General features: G+C 42.4%; 1 protein-coding gene and 2 long non-coding RNA genes across 4 annotated transcripts; 2 read left to right on the top strand and 1 right to left on the bottom strand.

Annotated features, from left to right (window-relative positions):
• The first annotated feature begins 27 nt into the window (after window positions 1-27).
• On the top strand, window positions 28-2,802 carry LOC119150353. Of its 2 annotated transcripts, none has more exons than XR_005105031.1 (2): window positions 28-444; window positions 820-2,802. It is a non-coding gene; the product is annotated as an uncharacterized LOC119150353 (long non-coding RNA). The 2 variants fall into 2 exon arrangements; XR_005105030.1 differs by lacking the exon at window positions 28-444 and adding an exon at window positions 451-675.
• Window positions 1,442-27,628, bottom strand: LOC119150352. The gene is made up of 3 exons (XR_005105029.1): window positions 25,265-27,628; window positions 17,882-21,139; window positions 1,442-1,453 (listed from the first exon to the last, which is right to left on the bottom strand). It is a non-coding gene; the product is annotated as an uncharacterized LOC119150352 (long non-coding RNA).
• Window positions 9,100-24,893, top strand: UBXN2A (UBX domain protein 2A). The gene is given in 8 exon segments (XM_037392825.1): window positions 9,100-10,794; window positions 11,301-11,354; window positions 12,783-12,918; window positions 14,662-14,771; window positions 16,345-16,420; window positions 16,422-16,483; window positions 21,591-21,755; window positions 24,601-24,893. Coding segments are annotated over 8 exon segments (801 nt in total). The 5' UTR covers window positions 9,100-10,768; the 3' UTR covers window positions 24,773-24,893.
• Window positions 27,629-27,761: the final 133 nt, after the last annotated feature.

Below are 27,761 nucleotides of genomic sequence, written 5' to 3'. Positions count from 1 at the left end.
CTCTATGGGCCTGGACGCCAGGGGGGAGGTGGCGGCCGGCGGCCCCCGGCTGTGTCCCCGGGGAGCGGGGCGGCGGCGGGGCGCCTGGCTGTGCTTCCCCGCCGTGCCCGGAGCAGAGGGCGGCCGGCGGCGATCCGCTGCAGCCGGAGGGAGCGGCGACTTGCCGGCTTCACAGCAGGCGGGGCGGCTTCCAGGGGCGCCGGGGGCGGGGGGAGCGCTGTTCTGTCAGGCTGAGGGGAGCGGCGGTGGCACCGGCCCCGCGGCGGGGCCCGGGCGGCCGCTGAGGCCCAGGGCCCGGGCCGTGATCCGCCCGGAGTCTGGCAGGAGCCGGCGGGTGGCTGGACGGGCCTGGCCCGGCGCTGCCGCCGTCACCCGCCGTGGCGGTGGAGCCGCCGCCGCCGCCGCCTCCTGAAGGCTTGAGCCGGCGGCTGGGGGTGCACTGAGGTGAGGAGTTCAAGGGCAGAGGACAGGCGGCTGCCCGGGGGCGCGGGGGGTGAGGGACGGCCGCGGTTAGAGCCGCCAGGGTGCCCTGCCCCCAGGCCTGGGGCACTGAGCCGGCAGGCTCTGCTCGCACAGGTAGGCTCGTTCCCACCACCAACACGACAGCTTAGGCGAACGGAGCCTCCAAGGATAGGATCGCCACCATTTTCCGTGGAAAACTTATTTCACAGCCTGGTGAGTCTCACTTAAATCCTCTTGACATCCAGTGCGCTCTTGCTTCGCCTGCCGCACAAGCCCCCGATAGCGTCTCCTGTGTAGCCTCAACTTGTGTTTGGTGTTCATGGCTCAGCCGTTGGTAAGATGATTTTTCTATCACAGATCCAATAACCACCTTTTAGAGGGGAGAAGAACAGTATGTGTTCTCATCAGATTCCTAACCACTTTTCAGAATAGTCACGAACTATAATCCAACCCCTTCCCCCTGATGTGCGGTAAGAATCGCTCCCCTTTCACCACAACTTGTTGCCCTTTATTGAACTTACCACAGTGCCTGCACACAAGCCCTGAAACCAAAAGCTTTATAAAAGAAATGCAGCCAAGTAATACGAGCATCGAGCTAGCTGTAGGTGACAAAGTCTCAACCTTTCAATTTTCACACTGACTTCTTTGGCACCGCTCAGCAACTTGCTGCAGTGCTTTCTGCTTCTTTAACAACAAAAAAAAGAATAGTAAAATAAAATTACTGATCACATGGCTCAGGCTGTTAGGATCAAGCAAGCTTTATCAAAGTATTTTTATAGTTTAAAGATGGAAAGCACAATAATCTTTTAGTACAGAAAAATAAATGTTAAAACTGTTATTCTGCTTTACCTGCATACTCCTACATCCTTCTTTTCAAGATCAAAGTCTGAAAAAGTATGGTAGAGCATGTACTTAAAAAATAGGCAACAATGGCATTAGGCTATATAATAAGAAAATGGGCTGTTCAGATCTCAGAGCAAAAATTTTCTTCCTGTGAACAGTGACATATTTTCATTTTAATGAGGTACTGCAAATAAAGTGTGTTTTGGAGTAGGAACTATGGTCTTTTTCTTATCAGTCATTCTCTGTCTAGAGGTTTTAATCTGTATTAGCAACCATATATCATATCTTGTTCAAGAATCTGCAGGGTCTTTCAAAAGTATAGTTCTTCTGCTCCATGAGTTTAGTTTTGTTATGTTTTCTTACGTTTCATATCTTTTGTTTCTTCATTTATCTGTTCAAAGGTTATGAAGCAATGTAGCCATTTCATACCCTTGTAGGCTAAAGGTGTATTTTAATTAAAAACCTACAAAGTTTTTTAAAATAGTATTTGGAAATCATTTCCTTTCATCCTTCAAAAGTAGGAATAGAAGGAAACTGCAGGGGACTGTCCCTTACCAAACACATTGCGGGAATGAACCAGGAGATAGGCTTGCTAAGAGTCAGTAACACAATCATATATATGACGGCAAATAACGTACTTCCATTCCTGTCCCATACTACTGGTAGGCCGTGTAACTAGGAGATGGTGTCCAAATTCCGTGGTCTGAAAATAAAAAATAATATATTGATCTTCTTCAAATTTTTGTACACATTGCAAAAATATCATCCCCATTTGGGGAAAACCAACAGAACAATCTGTGGCCCAAAAAAGGGCCCAGACTGCAGCCGTTACAGTGAATGTCATAACTCAGGATTGCAATGCATTGGCAGGACTGTCTAGGGAAGCTTGCATAACATCTGTTTGCAACATGCCTGATTCAAACCAGCACTCCTCCTCTCATGAACGCTGATGACTTTTAAAAAGTAAAATAAACTTGGTCATTACACAAGCAGATTGATTTTCCTGGGTGCCTATCCAGATCTGCTTGAAGCAATAGAAAACCCACAACTTAAAAGCTATTTATTTCATTTTTGCTAAATATTTTTACCATAGTTGTGTCCTTTTGTGTTTTTTGGTGGTTTTTTTTTTAGTGTTCTGTTCTCATTTCTGTGAGCCATACTCCAGTGAGTACTCTTTATGATGCCAGAGGGACTACTCTTGTAGAGGGATTGATGTAGTTAAAACTCCCTGCTCACTGCTTTGAACATTTTTAGTGCTTCATTCTCATTATGTTAGCATAGTAGGGAGCATGTAAAGACATGCTTCATTTTGGATGTTTACTCCCTAGACTGTTTTTCACAGATGGTTTTATTTTCAGGTTTCTTAGTTGTCTTCTTCCTGTCACAAGGTGTGGCTAGTTATTTTCGCTGAAACAGCTTACAGCTTTGTAGCTTCTATGTAAGCTACATCGCCATTTGTAGTACTGGCAATATAAATAAATAAATCATAAATTACAAGGTTTGCTTGTCACACTTGTTCGGAATTTTTGTAATATAGAGAACATGTTAACATAGGATTAATATTCTATATCACACATACTCAGAGATTCAAATGTGGTTTAACAATGACAGATGAATTACTGTAGAAATGGATTTGGACTAATTTCACTAATCCAAGAATTTACTTGTTCCCTTTTTTTGTGTCTGCTGTTTCAAGTGTCGTATGAAGACAGAACAGAATTTTAAAAAACTATTTAGACTCTCTTCAGCACTCTATGTGCAGGGAGAGCTTTGTGAGGAAAAAAAAAACCACACAAAAACTCTCAGCAGTGAAAACACAAAAGACAATGATGAATGGAAGGGGAGAAGGACTGGAGCCACACTTCGCTAAGTATTACATAAACATTTTGTAGAGGTCATTCCCAGTAAGATTCAATTTTAAGATTTGTAGTCTGGTCTTACAGACAGATGTCTAAATACTTCTGAAAATAAATGCCGTTGGGAAGGACTATGTTTCAAATGGAACCAATTTATAACAAATGCTGAAGCTTACAGCAGTGTTTGACACCCTTTTATCTCCTGTTGTTAGAAAGAGATTAAGATACCTGAAACGTATATTAAGAAGCTGCCACAACATGGCAGGTACACCACTGGGAATTTGGAAAAATATGAAAATGTACTTGTGCACGGAATCCCTTTCCATTAAACTAGGCTTGGGGAATTAAATCTTACAGGGACTTAGTGGTGTAAGAAGACATTAAAAAATTACCCAGGATGGAAACCCTTATTTGCTCCAAGAGTCATATTTAATGGCACAAGAAATATTTGGAGATGGAAGATTTTGTTGTCACCTGTCCCTATTTTACAACGAAAATCAGGAACACATTACAACAAAAGAAAAAGTCCCTCATGCCTTATTCAGAACTTGTGCAGATAGTTTCAGCCTAGTAAGGGCCAGAGCCTTTCTCTGTTCAGTGAGTTACCATTTGCTTCAATCATGGGCAATTTGCCAGAGATTACCTTGCAATATCTCTGAATAGCTGTAACATTCCAAAGAATGGAAATCAAATAATCTTTTTCAGGACTCTTTTTATAAGCTCTTGTGTGCTCCTTTCTGTCATGCTGCCAACTTATCCTGGTTTCAGCTGAATCTCAAAATAAAAAAAGATTCACAAGAGATCTTGCTTTTGTAAACCTGCCCTAAATCCTGCCTTGAAAGGATGTTAGGAAATTAAGATTGGGTAGTTTCTGCTTTGAGAATTGTCCATTATGAGGATATGCCCATGGGATACCAGTTTGAAAACTTCAAACAAGCAGTGTGTGGTAGTCAGGATTGGTACTGCCTTGAACTTGAACACATGAGGTGATACAACCAGCCCACATTTGCAAGCATTTTGCAATGCTATTGAAGATGGCTTATTATCTGAAGATCACATTATATTTTTAAAATTTACATAAATTATGTTTTAGAATTAAATAGTTAATGTTCAGCCCTGTTACCAGCACAGCTATCTGAAGATTGTTTTCCACACTACAATAGATAACATCAGTGCAACCTGAAGCGCTATCAGAGTAGGTTTCTTGGATGACATTAAATGGGAGTGGTAAGACTTACCTCCTAGTATTTCAAAATTATCTTCCCATCTCGTCTAGCCATTAGCTTCCATAACATTTTTCCTGTTGAGCTAGGGTTGCAGTAGATAGTTCTTCTAATACTAATAACTGTGTGAAACTCACAGGCTGATGATATTGTAAGCCAGGAATCTGCAGGGTCTGTTTTTCACTATCATTCAGGCTGTAAATTACTTCCATCTTGGACAAAAGTGGCAAATCATCTCACTTTTGGTGTTTATGATCATTAATCATATGAAAGTAGTATCACCAGCCTGTTACTATGCTGGGTGATGTATAGTTCTGTAGTAAAAACCAGACTGTCCTAAAATGCTTACAATAAAAATAGGCATTTATTAACACTTTTGTAGATAAGCTTTAGAAGCATATGGATGGAGAATGGCTTGATTAAGGTCATGTGGGAAGTCCATCAGAAACATTATTTGCTCATAAATCTCCCTAGTCCTCGCACACAATCTTAGCTTTACAGTACATTTTCTTGTTACAGATCCAAGAGCAATCTCATAAACTACACTACCATATCATCGTTGTAACTTCACTCAAGAGTCTTTGAGAACTCATATGTCATATGTTGTTTCCAAACGTGCGTTATCTGGTACAAACAATTGCTCAGGCTTTCTTGAATTTTTCATGTTTTTATGCATTACACACAGCTTCTAAAATTGAAGCTATATTCACTTTTCTTGTGGATTTAGAGTCCAAGTGTCCAGCAGCATGTGTGGATACTCCTTTAATTGCACAGGGGTAACACCCGCTTCATGAATGCTGATGCACCCAATGTCTCCCATGAAACAATGACTCACTTTTCCATTGCACAGCTAACTTTCCTGAAACGTCGGTTCCTTAAGCTATATTCTTCCTATGTGGCAGCCTACAAGGGTTAACGTTCCTGCAAGGAGCATGTAGGAAAAGAACACCGTGCAGAGGAATGTGCCATCTTTGTCGATGGAATTGCGCGATACAGAATAACCAGATTCTGTTCTCCTGTTTATTTTACAGGCCCATTTTCCTCCCATTTTGTTCCAGCCCTGTATGCATACACTTACAAAAGGCTTCAGGCAACCACTGCTATCCCAAGTTAAGGTCAATCAATATAGCTGATGTGCTGATGTTTAATTATAGGTAGCTGATGGTTTCCTCTGGCACAGGTTAACCTTGTTAAATATATGGTTTAAAAATATCCCTTCAAAATTAATTTTCTGCTTGTTTTTAGATATGCTGCATGCACTGGTTCTTCTGTGACCTTGATGGGATGGGTGGTGACAGCTAAAACACTGCTTTACTTTGTCAACACTGAGATTCACTCCTACATTATAAAACAAGTTCAGGGGTTGTTACGATCTTCCACACCAGTGCATCTGATCTCTCCTGACAAAGGGGGCATGAGATGCTTGTATTCATCTCATGAATACCCTGTTAGAGTTTTTTCAGCGAACTCAGCCTGTGCTCTTTGCTTCTATTCACCACACAGTAAGAAAAGGACCATTTGCTTCTGTTCATCTTGTGTACTATTTCTTGCCAGAGAATAAGCTGTATGAAACGCAGAGTCTAAAAGGATTTTAGTGACGTCTTGATTGTAACAACACTCTCACTTGAAACTTTCCAGCTTTTAAGAAAACCTGATTTTTTTAATGTTATACTGGAGTTGGAGATACAGTCGTATCTTCTGTAAGATTTTTCTGACTCCTATGCTTTGTCAACGGCTTCAGCCCTGGGGGAGAAGAGCTGTACTTAGAAGAGCTTTTAAGAAACCACTAAATTCACTAGCACACCGATTCCTATTGTAGTAGGTCAGCACGTATCCAGGTGTACTCTGATTTCCAGTTAATAGACCTAATCTTCTAAATCAATGTGTGATTGCAGTTGGGAAGCCTGCATCATTACACCAGGTAAGCCCAGTCTTGCCTTCTTCCATGCTTACCTTTGGGTCTATAAAATTTTTGCAGAAAGAGCCCCCAAGCAAGGGTTAAGCACATTACTGAACTTCTGTGTTTAATGAAATCGAAAAAATGTACTTAAAATATTGAAAGAAAATATAAAACAGTCCAGCACTGCAAAACAACTTTCTGAAGTTTTACTTAGAGCTTTGTAAATTCTTTGAACTTTTCAACAGTGGTATGATATTCTTGTTTTGAGTTCTCATTTAATAGCATCAGTAATACTTGTAACAAACAAGTGTGTTCTATCCAAAAATTAATGTCAAAGTTTTTTAAAACATCAATCAAAACCAGGGAGAATAGAATCTCAGAAATCCGTATTTTGAAATGTAAGACTCCACCAAAACAAAAGGCAAACTTTTTACTGTTTTCCCTAAGGATTCATAGGCAGGAGCTGTAATTAGATCTTGTCCAGTTAAAACTTAGCGATTAATCCAAACTGCCTTCAAAAGGTCTAGCGCGTTGTGATGTACGTCTGGAAGAAATTGTAACTGCCAAGGGTCAGATTTCACCTTTCTCACCTTCACTGAACTCTTGAGACTAAGCATCAATGCTTTTGAAGAACGTGATTTTAACTGTTATGGTTCAGGGACTGCAGGAACGGGTCCCACATGAAGACAACGTTCAATGAAGTATTTATCTCCTTGGCTTTTAGAATAACCTTTGATGGCACTTGTGGATTTCCCATTCATTAACGGGGATTAGCTCGTTGCGGCTGTGCGATTTAGGATCATTCTAAACATTTTACAGTGCAACGCTAACTACTGGGGGAAAAAAATAAAACCACTGAACAGAAGAACCCTTATGAAGAAGCGTGCCGGTGGGAGCTGGGAACTGCGGCGGGGGCGCCGCTGCCGGGCCGTGGCGTTGGCGGTCCGAGCTCCCGGGGCCTGGTCGGCCCGCCGCCCGCCGCCCACCGCTAACGCCTCCGCGCCCCCAGGGTCCCGCCCCCCGCCCCTCCCCGCCGCACCCCCGGGACTATGCTTCGCAGCCCCCCCGCCGCTCTTTTGTCCGCAGCGTAAGGCCTCGGCAGAGCTCCTTTTGGAGTATGTCAACTCTGGCCCTTAACTGGCCCTTCCAGCGTGATGAGGCATTCTTTATCTCCACAGGGTTCAGTGTGTGGCTGTTACTGTCCTCCGCGGGGGCCTGGAGAGACAAAGGAGCCGGGGGCAGCCGCGGCCCGGCCGCCACACCGGACCCGATCTCCGCCACCGCGGCCGCCCGCGGCCCGCCGCCGCCTGTCCGCTGCGCGCACAGCCCTGCCAACCGCCGCTTTGTTCTTCAGTCGGGAGGCGAAATCTGCCTCCGCAGCCAAACGCGGCGGCTTGGCAGAGCTCACCCGCCCCTCCGAGGGCGACAGCAGCCCCCACGCATGACACCCGCTACGGCTGCCGCGCCGCACCACGTCCCTGCCCGGGGCACTTTGCCCCCCGCCTCAGAGGAAGAGCCGCAGCGGGACGCGGGGGCCCGGCCCCTTCAGGCGGAGGCACCGGACCGTAAGGCCCGCCAGCCCCCGTCTCTCCCGAGAGGGCAGAGCGGGACAGCCCCTGGGGAAGCTGCGCAACCCCACGCAGCGCGCCACTCGCGGCGCGGCACAATCCGCCCCCTCACGCCGCCCCGGCCACGGCGGCCCAGGCCCCACCCCTGGGTAGCGGGGGTGGGCCCTGCCCCTCGCCCCGCCCCGCCTCGCCCCGTCCGGGCGGGGGCAGCGGGTGCCCTGGCCGCCGGCGGCCGCGCCTGCGCGCTGGGCCGCGGGACACTGCCGAGTTGGCGCGGCGGGGAGGCCGGTGCCGTGCTGCCGGCGCTGCGGCGGCGGCGGGGTGAGTTGCTGTGGGAGAGGCCGGGCCGGGGGAGCGCGTTCCGCCGCGCCGGCGCTCCCTCAGCTCCGTACCGGGCCTTCAACTTTGCCTGCGGCCGTGCCTGGGGCTGTCCTGAGGGGGAGGGCGGCCTGAGCCTCCCCCCGGGCGCCGCGCCGCGCCCCGCCCCGCTCTGCCCCGCCGGCGGCCCGGGGTCCCGTCCCGCGTGGAGCGGGCCGGCAGCGTGAGGCGGACCGCGGGGCAGGGCGCCGGGGGGGGGCGGGGTTCGTGGCCCCGCCCGGCCCCTCTCCCGGGTACCCCGGGGCGCTTCCCCCCGCCTGGCTCACACGATATTGTCTCATCGTCTCTAAAAATACCTCAGCGGCTGCCCAGCGCGCCGCGGTGCCGCCCGGCGCGGGCCGTGTGTGGCGGCGGGGCCCCGCGGGGGTCGCGGTTTCTCCCAGCGCGCAGCCCTGCTGGCCGGCCGGCGAGACGCCGTGTGCGCTGTGCCTCCTGCCTGAGCCCGTCGGTCATGCTCAGGCCATGAGGTTTGATGCTCATCTCGCTTTTGATGCACGCCCGCCGTTTCTCTGTGGCTGCCTGTTTCTTTGTTGGACGGCACGGTACAGGTTTCGGTCGCGATTTGCGCGCGGTGCAGCGATAGTGCTGTGAAGCGTGCTGAGCTTGAGAAGTTTATACTTTCAGCCAGAGTCAGTGAGGCAGGCTGGCGTGGCGGGGGGGCTGTGCGGGCTGCCTCGCGTGTTGCAGCCCACCAGCGCGAGGAGAGCATCCAAGGTAGTTTTTGTTTTGTTTTTCTTGCGTTCAAGGAATCAGCTGCGTGGGCTCGACAGTTTCGAGCACAAAAATACCGGCTGCAGCTCCCGTGGCTGTGGCTGTGTAGGTGAGAGCTGCTTGCCTGAGGGGGCCGGGGGCAGCGCTGGGGGCGGGAGGGCAGGAGCGGCCGGGCAGGGCCGGGAGCATCCTGCCGCGGTTGCTGGATGTGGCTGTGGTGAGCTGCGGGCAGCTGCGGCTTCTGCCTCTGCTTCACATTTAATTTCCGGAGGTGGAGGTTCGGCTCCGTGTTTATCACGGACGCAAAACCCGTGCACCCAGGCGGTCACCGAGGTACACCGAGGGCTGGCCGGCGGGAGCGGTGGGCTGTGCCGGTCGGGCTGGCTTGCTGGGCTACGGTGCTGGCAGCGCAGTCTGCTGACTGTCTCCTAATAGCTTTTTTGGTCACAATAAACATCGATATGCTGTATAAGCCGATTTCTTCACCTTGATGTATTAACGCAAACATGCTTTCTAAGTTTAATTGCTGTTGTACTTCAGAAGGAACAGCGACTTTCACAGCTGACCAGTTTTGAATAATATTCACGCACGTTTGAGGCCAGCCTAATGTAGCAAAAGAATTAATTTGAAGAGCTGCTTCATTGTCTGTCTCTTTTCAACAGCGCTGATGACAAGTCACAGAGAACCAACAAAAGCAGATGGCTGGAGGTGGCTCTTGTTGCTTTGGGGAGCAATCCATTGAATAGCGAGAGATTAGAAGATAATTGCATTAACAGAAAACACAAAAAATTACTTTGTGCTAAAGCATGTTAAAATAATTTTGGACAAGTTTGAAAAACTATTTTTTTAAGCATTTTTAAATATGCTATACTTACTTGATCCTGAAAGTTCACATTTTCCAAGTAGAGGTACAAAGTTCCAAGAACAGCAATCAGATACACGAACAAGGTCATAAGGTACCAGCACAGGCGTGTCTGAGATATATATAATGTCTGGGCAGAACATTTCGGGAGGCGGGGGACGAAGACTGTACTGCATCTTGTGTGACATGTCAAAGGTGTGTTAAGTGTAATGTTTTGACCTAATGCATAATAGCAGCAGTTAATTTGAAGGCTGCCTAAGCTTTAAAACCTGTTACCAACATATTGACTGAATCTTTTTGGTCATTATGGGGATTTTCAGAAAGGTTATATACATTTCTACAGAGCATGTCTCACAAGGATTTAAATTTCAAGATGCAAGAATACTAATATCAATCTCCTGAGGAACGTGAATTAGTACTGAATAACTGGGGTTTTTTGTTAGTGTTGCAGTGAATGTTGTTTCCCCTGAACCCCTCCATCTTTTGTTAAATTACATGTCAAGACCACTTAAAATTTATTTTAGTCTTGCTGTGCATACCATTTCTTCAGGAGTATGGTGGCTGTCAGTACTTAGGTTGATGCTCTCTAAAAGCCGTACACAGTGTCATGACTTAGTCCCAAACAGGCCAGGAGCAGCGCAACATCTGTGAAACCCGCACCCAGTGGACTTCAGGAATAACTCTTTAAACACAATTGCAACTTAAAAATTCTTTTCTCCTGGGGACTTGTCTCATTTTAGAGTGATTTTATGTTTTTTTAAGGGTGTTTTTGGGGAGTGTCTGGCTTTTTGTGACTTTCTGTAACTTTTCAGAGAGCTCAGAGATGAGTGTAATGAGATCAGTGTGGTATTCTTCATTTCTTCTGACTCAGCAGACTAATCCTGTAGTATATAAAGAACTTGCAAATCCAGGATTTTCTGTCCAGCTAAATGATAGATGAGAAATGTTAATTCACAGTTTCTGGGATGCTGCACCAATATGTTGAAGTAAGGTAGGAAGAGGAACCTGACAAACCTTTTGATAATGCATGCTATTAAGGTGAAGGTCGTTAGAGTGCCTGCAGTGGCAGTGCAGTTTTTCTGCAATAATCTCATAGTGCTGTGACAAAAGTCAGGTGAGTTTACATCGTGCCACTCAGAAAAGGAATGTGATATTTTTTTCCTTGCTTAGCATAAGTATGGAAATTTTCAATTTGCATTGTTATGGTGGAGTTTATTTTGTATATTTATGAAAAACTAATCTTCCTTTAGAACATGTGAAACTGATGCATGGTTCATGTGTCATTAAATTAGAAACAGCAGGAAAACAAAGAACCATCTGGAGACTTGGTGGGGGGGAGGTTGAGGTTTCTGGTCAAATGTACTGTTAACACGGGAAAAACTATAAAGAGCATTTCAGTGACAAAAAGAGGCAAGGTGTGGTGGGCACTTTGTCTGATTGTGGTTTTTTTTGTTGTTTTGACCTTTTTTTTTAAAACCCTCTTCTTTTCATAATTAGGCGAAGCACCAGAATGAAAGACATGGACAATATCAAAACTGTAAAGAAAGAATGGTAGGTATCAGATCCTCCCTCGTCCTTTTTCCTTTTCCTTTCCTCTTGCTGTTTGTGCTTCCTGTCATGACTTTGCAAACTTTATGTTAACATAAATTTTAAAAATTTGACTTTTTTTCCTGTATTGACCTGCCCCACATACACTGCTTTAAAAAAAAAATTGTTTTGCGAAAAGATTTTACACATACCTGAAATGTTTCCTAGATGCAAGAAGCTGCATAAATACTTTTATTTAAAATAGAAAGGCAGCTTTACAAATTGCTAACTCACTGTGCACCTCTACGTTTGATATGGAGGTATTTGGTTTTCCAGTTATGTTTCCAAGGTAAAGCTTAGTGAATACTTGGATTAATGCTTCAAGTTTCTTATGTTCTATTAGAAAACTGTAATGGGGACAGCATACTTTTGAAATTTCTTCTTTAATGATGAGTTTTTCTTTTGTTTGAAGATGTTAATCTGTAGGGATTCTTAGTGTTGTATAGATGCACTGCAAACAATTCCTTTTTATGCAAATGTATCTAATATTCAAGTAAGCATTGCTGCTCTTGAATTCAATGCAGAGTTTTATGTAAAACTGGGTATTTTTCAAGAGCTGGGATGTTTTGGTTTTTTTCTGAATTGCTTAAAATAGACTTGTCTGAGTCTCCAATAGGAATAACTCCTGCAATGTTTACCAAAAGCTGCATAATCCTCTTACTATGCAAAGAACCTAAACTGAAAGATACTCATTCAGGTTGCATATTTCTGCATTTTGATGGGTGAAAATCTAACAGAAACACCTGTCACATATACAATGTTCTATAAAAAGATGTGGTTGATGCATCTTTTTTAATACTCTGGCAATCTCCACAATGTTGAAGCCTTCTGTTGTATTTCTTCAGTGTGCTCAAGTGGTTTGTCAGTCGTTCTTGAGTTTCTGTAATGTACTTTCAAAGACAGTAATGGTGGTTCTGTGATGGTGCTGGGAATGGGGAGGTTCAAGAAGTGGTGGTAGAGTAAATCCTAGGGCAATTTTATTGTATGTGTTTTCTTATGGCGAAGTCAGTCACCCAAGTCAGTATCATGGAAATGCTTTAAGGAAGGCCTGTCATTGGTGTGCAATTAAAATGTTTGATGGGCTGAACTAGAAGAATGAATTAGCTAATTTGCATTCCTTGTTCTGATACCAAGTTTAGAAGCTCCTGCATAGATGAATTCACCTTTTCTTTTGTTATTCTTTAACTTGTGCTTCTGAAGTCCAATGTAGCAGTTGGAGATTTGTAAGAAGCTTCTAAAAAGGCAAAGCTGGCCTGATGTTTTGTAACAACCAAGTAAGCCGGGTGCAGGGGAGCATGCTCTTTACACCTCTTGGTACTGAACTTCTGGGGTAGCTGCTTGTCTTCTACTGCATTCAAAGGCATCATATTTACTTATGCCTTTATTCTACAGGATGTGTAAATCAGGAACCGATGATCAGATTTTGAATGGTACAGAGCAAAACTGTGACTACTTCGTAGATAACCTTTTTGAAGAAGCTCAGAAGGTTGGTGCTATATGTGTGCCCCCAACTACAGTCAAGAACCAGGTAGGTGGTAAAAAAAAATACTCGTGTTTTGACATAATATCACTCCAGGAGTACTCTGGAAAACAAATGCACGAAGTCTGGCAGTCTTATCCAGTACATCTGTAAGTAAACCATACACAGAATTCAGACAGCAGTGGGAACAGCGTCCCATCTCTTAGTCAGCCAGGCCTGTGCCTCTGTGCTTGTTGTTCTAGGACTTACCCTGGCATTGGCTAATGCACTTGTTCTTGATTAGTAAACCTAAGAAGTTGTTTAAAGAGTTGCAGTCTTTTTATGCAGAGACATAGCCCAATATTTTTTTCCTGTTTGCTTTCATTTAAATAGTTATAGTAGTAGCAGGCTGTTTAGTATGGGTGTGTTATATCAGTGCTTCTGTCCTTTTCATGTCTTTCTGGTACTCTACAAAGACTCTTAAGGAGCTGGAAAAAAGGCCATGTAGTACAAAGATGTCAAGGAGAAATTTGGAGTGAGCGTTGCTTGAAATTACATTCATGCATCCCCAGCTGAGCCTGGGAGAAAAAGGAGTGTCAGGAGCAATACCTTAAATTGCAGTTCTGAAATACTGTTCTGTGGCAGTACTTGTGTCAATGTCTAAATGGGAAGCTGGTGTGGAATAATTAGTCCATGTTAAACTTGCATACTGGCTTACTGTAGAGGAACCTTCCTGTGATGAGAACTCCTTCTGTATGCATTGGTGTCATGAGACACAAGACTTCTTAAAGGAATCTAATCTTGCTGAGTGCTATATACCTTTTTGACAGATTACCAAACCAAAAGAGAAGGAATTTTATTCAGCAGTTTGCACATGCTGTGTATTTGTGTAACAGTCATCTTCTAACAAATCAAACTGCAAAAAAGAGGAAAAAAATAATTTTCAAGTACTATCAAGCTTGGTTCAAACAGATTTCCAGCTGAGGTGAATTCTGCATGTGTGTATGCTGCATATACCTCACATGTGGCCAAGTACCTGTTGAGAAAATGTTATTTCAGGGATCAGACCTGGATGATCAAATGTTTCCTTAAATGGTGTGATGCATAAATATGAAAATGCAATCCCAAATATATCTGTGTTAAAGTTGGAGAGATTTCAGTGAACAGTGTGAAGGTTACAACTTGAAGTGGTACATGTTCTCTTGCAGAGTTAATTAATTACTGAGAATTTATTTTTTCATTCCCCTAACACCAAGGTTTTGGATATACCTAGGAATTCCAGGATAACACGAATGTGTGGCTGTCTGAAAGTAAATTTTCTGATGCTTACCACATTTCCTGAGTGAAAGGCTTCTACATGCATTATCTTGATGCCTTTCAGAAAATAGTCCTGAATGATCAGAACAAAGTTTTACCCTAATAAATCCCCAGCTGGACTGTTCCGGTAGTTGATGTTCCAACACCAGGCATGTGTGCTCTCAAATTAGCTTTTGAAGAGTTGCAGCTAGCTGGGATCTTCCAGCTTTTTTTTTTTTTTTTTCCTTGATGAATTGAAGGAGTGTTTTTGACCTAGGAAAGCAAAATGATTGGGGGAAGGTTTATTTCTAACCCTGATTGACAAAAGATACTTAGAAATGTCACTTATCCTTTGCAGTTGCTCTGCCTGTTGGCACAGGGCCAAAAGAGATTATAGTGAGCCTTCTCTCGGTATTTTTAGTCCATGCAGTGGACGATTTACAATTCTAGGGTACTCTGGGTAGACCAAACTGGTTTTACATCAGTGTTATAATGAAAATTGTTCTTACTTTATAGGTTGATGTAATCATTAAACTTTGGAAAAATGGGTTTACAGTAAATGATGGTGAACTTAGGAGCTACAGCGACGCTGCAAACCAGCAGTTCTTGGACTCCATTAAAAAAGGGTGAGTGAGTTTTGTGTTCTTAATCAGCCTGAGTTAATGTGCTTTGGATAGCACTTAGCTGTGCTCTAAATATTTGCGTAGCTGCTTGGCTTTGCTGCACTGCAGTATCCCAGTAGGAGCGTAGGCCACTGCCTGCCTCAGATCCTGCAGTGCTAATGGCTGTTTTAGCGTCAACAGGTTTAATGTAGGTTTCAGTTGCAGTAGTTGTACAGTTGCTGATGAAATAGATAAAAGCGAGTGTTGGTAGGGTGCACAGCAGGTGCAGAATGAAATAAGGAATAAATCAGTGGCTAGTAAGAGCCACTGATCAAATGGTACTTTGACTAATGAACTTGGCGCACAAGTGGTTGAGTATTTCTGGGGTTTTTTGTCTTTGTTTTCTTTTTATTGATGAAAAGCTTTAAATGGGCATAGTTGCTCCATGTAATATCAAGAAATTGATTGGTCTTAAATTTCATTTTTCCTACTACAAACTTGCTATTTCAGTCATTTGTGTGTATATAGCAATCTTACTTTTATCCCGCTGTCAAAAATTAGCATGCTATCCTTTTTTCTGTTTAGTGTTTTGCAGCGTTGCTTTAAAAAAGGAGGTTGCCGGTACAAACCAGTGTAATTTTGAGCCTTTAATTTGTGGTCTGTTTCCTCACCCCAAACAAATGGAGAGGAGAATATAATTTAATAATTATTTTTCAAGTATGTGAAAGTACTAAGCCAATTGCATTTTGTTTTCTTTTCCATACTTCACTAGCCCATCAAAAATGCTAATTTTACACTATATTTCTCCTCTATGGCTGTCACCATGGCTGTTAGTTGTAATAGCAATTAACCACACTGTTTAAAGCCTTTTGCTTTCTTTGTGTGCATGCATCAAAAGTTTGCCACCTCTCTTCCACTGTTTCCTTGTGAAGATGCTAATTACAAGATGGTTCCTGCATAATCGTTGATGGTAGAGAAGCACTTAGTACAGCCCCAGTGCCAGCTGAGCCCCACCACCCAAAAATGTAGTATCTGTATCAGAGCTCATAGACAAAGGCATTGTTGTGTTCTGCTTAATGCAAATAAAGTGTTTTCAGTGTGATGTTGCTGCACTAAAGAGTGTAGCTATTAGTGATGATCTAATTTTTAAAAGCTGAGATTTGTGTTTATTTGTAATTAAACACTGTGCATCTAAATTCAGTTCTTTCTCTTTAAAAGCCAATTGTCTTTTTTTTCTTCTTGTTTAACTGTGTGGGTAAAATAATTGAACCTTTTGCAGCAATGTATGGCAATACTGAACTTCCTACACACCATGTGCTTTGGAGTGGTAACTGCTGAGTAAATTTGAACATTATTCAAAAACTTGCATGATGATGGAGTATTTTTTATTGTTCATTTCTAGTTAATTTGCAGATCAGGAACTTGAACTTGTTGTATGTCATGCACTTAACAATTTTTGGTATATACTTGTGATGTTTTTTGGGTTTTTTTAAAGCATCATCTCTGGAAAGATAGACATAGAAGATGTTTTAATCATTATTCTGTATACTGAAGATAGTATAGGAGTTCTTTTTCTGACTTTTTTTTTTTTCTCAAGGGATCTGCCTTTTGAGCTACGAAAAGCTTTTGATAAAGAGGAGATAGACGTGAAAGTGGAAGATAAAAGGATAAGGTGTATTGTTATCAAAAAAGCCAATGTTTCAACCCTTTTCTGGACACGGTTACAGATTAGGAAGGTGAGTTGTCTGACATGATCTGTGGTTGAGTAGCTGAGGAGAACTGTACCTATGGTAAAAGATCTTGTAATTCAGGTTGGAAGTGACCTCTGGAGTGCTCTAATCCAGGTTCCTGCTCCAGGCAGGGTCAGCTGTGGGGACAGATGAGGTTGCCCTCAGGCCTTGAAATCCTGCAAAAGTGGAAGCTGCACGACCTGTTTCAGTGCTTGACTGTCATCATGGGAAAGAAAATTTTCCTTCTATCCAGTCTGAATGCCTTTTATTTTGATTTATGTCCACCATGAAGAGCCTGGCTCGCTCCTTCTGATGACCTCCTGTAGGCCCTGGCAGGCTGCTACTAGGTACCTAGTACCACACAGTCTCTGCCACAGGCTGAACCAGGTGCCTCTCCTCCAGCCTCTCCTCACAGGCAAGTGATTGCAGCCCACAGCCATCTTGGTGGCCCTCCATGGAACTTGTTCCAGTTTATTGACATCTTTCTTTTATCTGGGTACCAAATCTGAATGCAGGATTTAGGTGGGGTCTGAGTGCTGCATGGGGGATAACTGGCTCCCACAACCTACTGGCTGTGTTCTCGTTGTTGTCTTTGTTTTAGGTTTCAATATTAACAGAACTGTTTTCTAGCTGAAAGGCTCTCTCTTCTGTGTTTTAAGAGAAAATAATCTCTTTTGAAGCTGTATGTGCAATACTTGGTGTGAGAAGAGGGAGTCTGACAGTCCCGTAAAGGAACTGAAGAAGAGGTTATTTTGCATTCTCTTAAAATTCCTCTGTATTGAACCGGTATTTATGGCAGTAAGAACTTTTAGTGTGTTACAATAATACCTCTTTCCTTTACTCTGTGACTCTCGTGTGGTTGGAGGCTGTCAGCCACTAATTGCCAGAGCTAAAGCTGGACTTGATTTACAACCAAACAGTATTGTATTTGGAAGGCTGTTGTAGAGGAGCAGGCCAGGAGTTCATGTATTTGATGCCTGTGACTTTTGCTTACTCCAGTCAAATTACCTGCTTCACGTATCCCTGTTGTGTAAGACTTTGTATTTGCCTGTTAAAGCAGAACCTCAGCCTAGGGAACAGTACATATTCAGTGACTGGAGGCCTTCACAGATGGGACTGGTGACCTGCTGACTGGGTTAGTAGACTGTGGTGAAACCTTAGGTGAACTGCTTTGTTTTGATTGTAGCAAGGTGGGTGTTGGTCCCTCTTCCCAATTAACAAGTGATAGGACAAGAGGAAATGGCCTCAAGTTGCCCAGGGAGGTTTAGATGGGCTATGGGAAACATTCCTTCCCTGAAGGGGTTGTTGAATGAGAGTCACTATCCCTGAAGGTATTTAAAAGACGTGTGAATGAGGCACTTAGGGACTTGGTTTAGAGGTGGACTTGGCAGTGTTAGGGGTAACTGTTGGATTCAATGATCTTAAGAGTCTTTTCCAAACTAAACAATTCTATGATTAAGTGGAAGGGGCTTGCTGTTAATGCCTGTGCTGAGGGAAAGCATGATCTGGGTAGGAATTGATGGGGCAAGGGATGAAGATAATAAGGTACAGAGTAAAAACTGATTGTGGTAAAGGATGAATAGTTCCAGGCTGCCTCAGAGAAGCAAGTACCTGTTTTATCAGTTTCATCCATTGCTGTAGTACAGTCCATTCATTTGCTGCATGCTTGAGTAGATACGGTCAATAGGCAAAATCTTCCCTTGAGAGATGGATGAGCTGCTGCAAGGCTTGCTTTTGCTAGTACTGAAATCCTGAGCAAACAAAGGTCAAGAACTTAACCTTATCTACAAGTAGACCTGTATATAGCGAAAGCAAAAAAGGCCTTTAGCATGCTGGGTTTCTGCTGCTAACTAGTGCTAAATGGTTGTTCAGTTGCTTGTCGTGCTCTGTCATTCCTACAGCAAGTAATGATCTTGCTTCCTAATAGGCAACTTCAGTTCCGGAAACAGCTTTTCTGTGAATTTTGGCTGATTGGTCTTGTACACTGAGACATCCAACAACTTGCTTAGCATTTTTTTTCTTTATGAACTAGATAAAATGCCTTGGTGTTTTTTTCCCCTTACTCTTGCTAGTCTATTCAGTGCTATGCTATCGGAGCCTTTTCTTTAAAAACAAGTAATTATTTTTGCTGATATTGGAAACATGAGCCATAAGTGCTTTTACTCCATAAAGTAGTGCTCACTTCCTGATGTTAATAAATGTCCATTGCATGCATATGCTACTTTTTCAGCAGAAAACTTTGTGGGGAAATAGTAGTGCTTTCTGAGACCTGTAACAAGCTTTAAGCTATAGAACTTTTCCACAGTTGTATTTGTGTGCTTAATCAGAAATGAGAGAGACAAATGAGTGAATAGTTTACTTCAGCTAAACTTCTAGCTTATCAAATAAACATTTTTTTTAATAATTACAGATTTCTGTCAGTGTTCCCAGATGGATGAATTAGGTGGCGGATCAACCATTATGAATCAGTCTTGCTGAGTCGCTCATTAAAAAATTTTCTTAGAGAAAAATGTAGGAACTAGAAATGATGTGTTTTTTGATGTAACTCAGATGAGCTTGATCCTTTCCCTTTTTGTTGTACAGGAGAAACAAATGAAACTTATCAGACTTTTCCAATATACCTTATGAACCTATGTAACTAATGGATATATTCTGTTTGATCTACCACAGTTCAGCTGCATTTAATAGTTTGGGATTATAACAAAATTTGCAACCTCACTTTTCTATTAAGCTTATCAATGCATTTTAAAGACTACCTCAGAAGCATGTTAATTAAACTATTGACTGAAATCCCTTGTAGCAAAGTGGGCTTGCTCTATAACCTCATTAGGGTAAAACATTGTGTGTCAAGCTTCTTAACCATTACTCAGGGTAAGGCTAATATCGAACTCATGGGGTCCTGTTTCTGTTTCAGAAAATTGACGTGAGGCTCTTAGGCCTCTTCGATCTTTAGTTTACATCTTCTTTTGATAATCTATAAAAGGAATAAGCCTTTAGAAGGAGTGATAATGCTTTGATCTCAGGATAGTAACAGACATAGATGATTGGTTTGTGGCTTTAGCCAAAGCTCCCACCACTAGATGGCTTTATCTGTCAGTTCTACAAGAGCAAAGTTAAGTACAGAAGTGCTTTACATCTTGGTGAATATAGATCTTTCTCTCACAGCTTCACTTAACACGTTGGCTTCAGTTTCATACATAGTTGCTGTTGAAAGAATCAGCTCCAGTGCCTGCCACAAATTCAAAGATGTGACCATGAGGGAAGCTGGTTTGAGAATGACACCAAAATCTGTATCCATTTGAGATAGTTGTCTGAACTACGGCTGTGAGTGGTGGGCTAAAAGGTAGTTCAGCCCAGGCTCAAACAAGATGCCTGGCAGCTGCACAGTTGGCTGCCTGTCCCAGGCGCCGCTGTACTGGAAACAGCCAACTCACACATGAGCTCTTACAGTTTAGTGGCTGAACCTGGAACTGAACGCCACTGATGGAGGTAGACAGCAAAAGCTGATCATTGCCAAAGTATGACTTGAACTTTTGCTTTTTTTTCTCTGCTCCCCAGACTGTTTTAACATTATCTTGCTGGTGCTCCAGCTTTTTTTCCAGATCTGGAGGGCATTGAGGTCAAGCTGGGTGTGAGAGAAGTAAGCTGGCAGAGGCAGGTGGATGATAGTTAATTCACCTGTATGTGGATTACCAGTATGTTTTACAGATGTGTCTCTTGGAATTTGTTGGTGCCGAGTTCTTGTCCCCAGCTGACTTCTGTGTAATGCAAAACAGTCAGTTCTGTGCCCCTCATCTGTCTCCAGTTGCAGTGAACATCTCTTATCACTCACTTGGGAATGAGAGTCCTTGATTCTGATTCTTTTTGCAGAGTTTCAATGGAAAAAATAAAAAGTGCCTCTACTGGCTGATAGCCTAGAAGTTGGGGCACTTAACTAACAGAGGGTGATAAAGAGTTTTTGAAATACCTCAGACTGAGAAGGGCTTGAGCCCAAGACTCTTAACTTTATTAACCTGAATATAAGTCATTAGCCATCTTGTTTAGTAATAAATTGTCTGTGACTTTCTGTTTTATGATTGAACTGACAGGTACAAGAACATAAGGGTGCAAGATGGGGTTTGTCTGCAAAGCAGATGTAGTATTGTTAAGGCTGTTGTTCTATGGCGATTGGTTACCAGCTTCTCTCTCAAGAAACAGTAACTCATAAATTTTCTGTGCAAAGAGAAAGCTTTTTGGCAAACCACCATGAAGTGGTTCAATGTAGTCAGTGACCACAGCTGAGCTCAGAGAAGAAATGGTAACTCCTTAAATCACTGCTATTGTTTTGCAACGTGAACATCTGGTTATACTCACATGAGATGAGGATGTACCATTGGATCAGGCCTTATGATGACTTAACAGTGCATACTGAACAAGCTTAGTATTGAAAGAAGCACTACGGTCTAGACATTTTGCAGAATAAAAAATTTTGCCAGTAATTTGTTGTTTTTTTAAGACCACAGCACTGGGACTGAAGTCCTGTATTCTGTCAAGTCATTTTATGGATCTTTGCCCTTATGGTAGGGTCAGCTGTTGAAAGTGCCTTAGAAAAAAACAAATCCAACTGCTGTGTGCATCAGCCTGCATTTCACATGAGTCAGTTTCTGTGATAGATCCTGGGGTCTAAATCAAGGCAAAACATTCAGTTAAATTGAATTACTGTAATCACATTATGGTGAAAATTAAGATTGAGTATGCAAATTCAATACTTAAACCCCTTAAAGTTTCACCTGTGTAATAGAGTGCAAAAATGCATGAGGAATCTTTAGACTGTTTCATCTCTTGTGTATTTGTATTTAATCCTCTGATATTTAAGTTCACTTCTGTCTTATAAAAATGTTTAACATGAGTAAACTGGTTCTTTAGCATGTTGAAGTCTTCAAGTGAATGTATTGGCATACAGTTAAAAAAAAAAACCAGGTGACATTTATGTCAGTATTCCTGTATTTGTTAAAAAAATAAGGCATCAGTGCACCCTGATACAGGGCAGAAAGCTCTGGAAGCAGAGGTCTGGAGGGAAGTTCAAGCTTACACATTTGCACAAAAAGCAACCTCTTATGGCTTTTCTTTTCAGTGCTACTCCAAGGATAATCTCTAAAGTAAGAGATGATCATGAAGGACCTGACAACAAAAGACACCTGCCTTTAGTGCCCTTAAATGATACGGAGCCTATCACTAATGTCCAGATCTGGTTAGCTGATGGGGAAAGGATAATTCAAAAGTTTAATGTTTCTCACAGGTAAGATTTATTTTTACTCTGTCATATGTATTTGCATCTGAACTATTTGTCTCGTGCCTGTACACATGGTAAGTCTCCACGTTCTGTGACTAATCTACCTTCTCAAGTCACTTAATATCGGACTGCTGTTCAGCTGTGTTTAGAAAACCTCCTTTCAAATTTTGAGAAATCTTTCAGCTGACAAGAGAGGAGCATAAGAGGAGTGTGAACTGATGTTAATAGCCAGGACATAACTGAGCATAAATGAAAATCTGAGGAAACTGTAGTAGTTCGTTGTAGGTCAGTGGAAGTTCAGGTGTATGCATTGCTCATTGCTAGAGGAAACAGCTTTTAAGATGACAGGCATCTCACAAAACGACTACATGTGGAGCAAATTTCTTAGTAAAAAGCCTGCTGGTCATTGGACATTGGCAGCACCGCACCTGGGAGCTGGTGGATGTGACTCAGAGGTTTCTCAGGCTCCACCCTAGGTGGGCCAGAGTCAGCACACTAGGCAGGGGAGGTGCATCACCTGCCATGTCAGTGTGGGCAGAATAGAATACATCCCATGTGTTCAATTTTTAGTTAGTAAAACTTCCAGTTCCCAAAGTGGCTTATAAATGGGGTTGATGTCAGAAGGTGTCAGCACTGCAGATATATTTGCAGAAGCTTTGAGAAAGTAGGATTAAATGTTTAAATTGTAGAACTGTTGTTGTTGGAGACGTTTCTCAAATTTGTAATTTGATAAATTACTCCAAACGATATAGTCGTATCATATGAAAAGGATATGTTGCCTGTGCTTCTCTGTGAAGCAAATTTAAAGTGATCATAGATTTATACAACCCAGGCTGCTGTCAGGATAAACTGTGTACATCTCTGACACTGCTGGTCAGCAGAAAAGCTCAGCAGTTGAGGGTTAATGACTGTAACTTTTTTCCTTGAACTCGACCTAATTTATTTCTGTTAGTGGCCTGAGGTATGAACTGAATACTGTTGTGATGTACTGCTGAAGGTCAATTGCTATTTAATTATAAATATTTAATTGGAGGGCTTAATATCTTAATTATTCCAGGTTTCACACATTTAAGTATATTTAGAAGCTTGTTGTCTTCGTGTAAATGGCAGTTTGAATAGCTGCTAAGTGCTTTTGGAGGGGGAAAAAAAAGTTTGAGATAAGCAGAACAACAGCCTTGCCGATGTGATGCTCTTTTTGAAGTGGTTTGCAATGACTATTCAATCATAATATAACCTCTTGCCACAAGACCAGCATGTTTGTGCTGTATACAGTATTTGTATATGATGTAATAAGAAATAGGAGGAAATAATTTTAAAGTACATGCCCTTAAGCATTATAATTGCATGTGTAGCACTCCTTTCAGTAGAGAAGCAGTAACAGTCAATTATTTGTTAATTATGCTGCAGGTTATCTACCTATAGTTTATATATTGCAATGTCTGGGCAAATTGATCACTTTTACCCTTTTGCAGACAGAGCAATGTGTGTGCCACAGTAACTACTACTTTAGATATGACTTGATTACTGATGAAAGATTGAAGTTATAGCACTGGAGCAAAAGTGCAGGTAGTGCTGTAACACTGCAGTATGGGGAATGGAGGAGACATGAGTGTGAAGCAACTAGCAAAGCAGTGCTGTAGGAATAGCACACATAGCTGTGTCTTGAATAGAGTTGTGTCCCTTGTTGAGCAGTTGCAAAGTCATTGCGACTCTGGAGCATTGAGTATAGAGCCTGGGAAGGAACTTGTTCATGTTAAAGTGGTTAGCTGGTGGCTAATTGCCTGAGTTGCTCTTGGGACCCAATGAACTTCGATACAATTCATGTAGACACCTGTAAATGGTCAAACCAAAAATTTATTCCTGCTTGAGGTTTTTCAGGCTTCAGGTTTATAAGACCAAGCACTGTCTCCTCATTGCGGCCTGTGTGCACAGGAATTAGATGCTGTCTATATCTGTCCTACTAAGTATGGCTAAGGTGTGGAAACGTCATTATCTGTGCTGCTAAACTGTTAGGATGGCTTTCCCCCAAGCCAGCTAGCACTTTCTCAATATCTAGGCTTGGTTCAGGTGTTAGTTCAAGTTGTGGACCGTTTGTAGGAGGCAGTAGACCCCATGGGCTACCCTGTTAAAGGGGCAGAGAAAGGATGAGTTTAATCATTTGCCAGTAGCCAGAGTCTACCAGATGGCCTCGGGATCAGAGAATGGACATTGACAATATGTTTGTTTTGCTGGTATAGATGTATCCTGTCATCTTAATTTTCTTATTAAATTGGTCAATCCTGGTTCTTCCACAGTAAAACCTGTCTTGGTCACTTGTTGCAAGGCTCTTCACACCGTAACAGGCAGCTTGAATCTGTAATGAATTTGCTGCTGCACCTGCTTTGGTAGAAGGGGACTATATTTAGACCCAGTTAGCTCACAAGATACCTAGACAATTTTTGCAAACTCTTTTCTTTATTATTATGGTTCTGCTATATGTACCACACACTGAAGGTATCTTTCATATACGTCTTGGCTACAGAAACCTCAGGTAAGAGCTCCACCAGCTGGTTAAGAAATGGTAGGCTTGTGTAACTAGCGTTTGAGCCATAGCAAAGCATTTGAGTGCGCAGAATAAGATATTCATCCTTTTTTCCCTTAGGAATGCTCTTGGAGCATGCAAACCTTGGTCCTTGCCTCCCAAGTGGACGAGGCACTTTAGGATACTGCCCCTTCTGCATTCCTCCATTATTACACCATCGGCTATCACATGAAATGGGTGTCTCATTCTGCTGTGGTGGCTATGTGTGTTGTGCATATGGTCTGTGTTGGGACTGGAGCGCTCTAACGCTATTTTCTTTTTTCTTCTCAGAATAAGCCATGTCAGAGACTTCATAACAAAGTATCAAGGATCAGAAGGAGGTGTTCCCTTCACACTGACGACTTCACTGCCGTTTCGGGAGCTGCAAGATGAGACGCTCACACTAGGGGAAGCAAAGTTGCAAAATGCTGTTGTTGTTCAGAGACCTTCAGAAAACAACTGAACCTTTCAGACTCCTAGTGATAAAAGCACCTGACAATGACTATAAAACTGCTGCTACACCTAATGGACAGCTCAAGAATGAGCAAAAAAATGCTATCAAAAGTACAAGATCAATTAGCTTTTAACTGGGCCAAAAACTGCATACACATGGAACTAGACAAAACCAAAAATCTAACCAGCAATATGTGGATGCACTCTCATCCTTACATACTGGGCTCTTAGAGCAAAATATGTGCTATCGTCTGGTATGATAGAAGTATTTTCAACTAAATCTGATGGTCAGATCCTGGTTATATAATGTAGCAGAGATAACTGTACAACAGGTCATCCTTAGAATTTCCCTAAGTAGAAAGCTTCTTAGTTCTTTAATGAGTGTATTAGGCAGAACAGTTCTCTGAGACTTAATTACTACTGATAGCACCTTTTAAGGGAAAATATTATTTAGTTTTGCACTTTGGACTAAAGTGAAACTGAACTGATTGGTTTCACTTACATTTCAGTGTAAGCTGCTGTAGTTTGCATTCTTCTCACAGTAACTTTTAGGCAACAGATGCTGCAGGGAAGCTCGCATTTGAACTCTAATAACTTGAAAATCTTCAATATCCGTATCTTCAGGTTTTAACTTTTATCACAAGATCTGCAGGGTGGTGTTCTATCAAGTCTTCACATAGTGGTAGGGGCATGTGTGAGAAGATAGAAATGAGGTAGTCTGGTGCATACTGTATGAAGTGCCTCTAAGTAAGCTCTTTGTTACTTGTTATTACCAATGGTTGAAGTGGTTTCTGCCTCTCTTGTGCTGCTACGAGTGTCTTACAGATAGGGTGATGTTAAACTACCTAGCTCATTAGGATAGAGATCCACTTTTAGCCTCGTCACACAAACACTTCAGCTTCTCTGGAGCCTACCATACAGGAATAGGGGCTTAGAGGGACACAGTTGTTTTTGTACTATATATCTGCATCTGTCCTGAACTGGCCAGCTGATTGAGACGCTAACTGCATGTGGCCAAATTTTGAAGGTGTTGAAAATCCTTATTTGAAAACTGAGGTTACCACATCCCCCTCTACCCCATTTCCATCCAGATCTTTTATTTTGCTACTCATGTACTTGAGGCGTAAAATTTGTAGCTGTCTATTCCATGTTTTGCTAGAGGAGACATCAGCATAAAGACTAAATATTTTGTACTGTGTTTGATAAGTAGCATGTGGGTTTGTGAATGGAAGACTTCCTGGGGCCTTCAGTGAGTGCTGACTGTGCTACCTGCACAAATGGATGATTGCTGGCATTGTACTACTTTTTGCGTGGTTAGATGAAAGATGGATTTGGGATTTCCTGGGTTTGTTCTAAGTAGAAAATGACTTGGAGTGACTTGAATTATATCTAAAAATGATGTTACTTCAAACTAGGGATGCACTTATTTCATTCCCAGGGGTGTAAAACTGTTTTGCTTTAGCATCTCTCCTGGTATGTTTGAGGGCAGTGAAATGAAAGTCAACTGCACAAATACCTATTCAGCAAGGAAATCCATGAAAACTATGCAGTTAACAGTCTTCAGTGCTATCAGGTGTGCTACTGTCATTTATGTTTATGTAGGAAATTATACAACTAAATTTTTGGTTTTGCACTGTCTCCTCTACTGTTATATGAAAAGCCTGTCAGATCTCTAGTAGTAGGAAGACATGTGCGGACTAATCCACTAGTAAAACTGAAATGTCACCTACAGACACAGACCCAATCCTTGGTTTGCAGAGCTTCCTGAACAGTGAATTTTATTAATTGATGCTTTTGAATTTGTCTTAATGTAAAACTAATTATTAGAAAACCACACATGCTTGATTGTAAGCTCAGTTGTTCTTGTCTAAAATGTGCATGGAACATCAAAGTAGCAGTATACTATTCCTGCATTTGCAGCCTAGAAATTTGAAGAAATAGTGTAAAATAGATGGAAATTGAAGGGGTGTGTGTGTCAAATTGTAAGGTATGTAGATCCATTTTGCTTGTTTTCAAAAGGTCACTGTTTTGGAAAGGAGCTGGATGAGGCTTTGAGCAACCTAGTCTAGTGGGAAGTGTCCCTACCTGTGGCTGGGGGTTTGGAACCAGATAATCTTTACAGTTCCTTCTAACCCAAACCATTCTATGAGTCTGTGCTTTAGTATTTCAATGTTTCATGTCTGCTACCAGTATTTTAAGAGGCTGGACAGCTTGATTCTCTATGGCTATCTATTGTTCTTTATCAGCTGTTTCTCGCTGTAGCTTTGGTGTACCTGAGTGTGTATGTGCAGTTTGAAAGTGTCACATTCTTAACTACAAAATGAGAACAAACCTTTAAAAAGTCAGGAGTGATGCTGACTGCACTAATCCCATGTTAGACTAGAAGTGCCTTTACAAAAGGCAATAAATTGTGGATTGGATAACTTACTAATTTGGAGAAAATCTTTGGAATGAATACAGGGCTTTCCTAAATCTAGCAGGTTTCGGTCAATTTGTAAAGACTGATTAGCTACCTGTAGTGTCTGAGTGGCTTAATCTCATGCTCAGTGCTGTAGACAGCTGTTGTGCATTGGACAAACAGTAAAACTAGCTTGTCAATGCTTGAGCTTGTGAAACACACAAATACTATCAGTTATTCATTGTTTCTTCACAAGCCTTCACTGGTTTGAGTAAAGCCTGTACATTAACATAGTTTACAGCAAAATTTAAATAGCCTAGAAAAGAACAAACAAAGGGAAATGGTTTCTGTGGGTTTTTTCCTTTGTGAAGAAACATGCGAATGCAGGTAACAAAGATTTTACATGTTACGACAGCTGTTGTGTGAAGAGAAAATGAAGAACTTAAATGCTGAATTTTAACATTACATACATACCTTGTTATCTAGCTCGGTATTTTAGAACAAATTATGTATTGGGGCTAAGGGACTGAGCAGTCCACCCCTATTTTGAAGCCCATCTGGCCTCAGCCTTTAAGGATTTCTTGGAGCCTGGAAGCTTCAG

This window comes from Falco rusticolus, chromosome 6, assembly GCF_015220075.1.
Source record: "Falco rusticolus isolate bFalRus1 chromosome 6, bFalRus1.pri, whole genome shotgun sequence".
Taxonomy (NCBI): domain Eukaryota; kingdom Metazoa; phylum Chordata; class Aves; order Falconiformes; family Falconidae; genus Falco; species Falco rusticolus.
The sequence above is the reverse complement of the archived record's forward strand: the minus strand, read 5'-3'. Positions and strand labels throughout refer to the sequence as shown.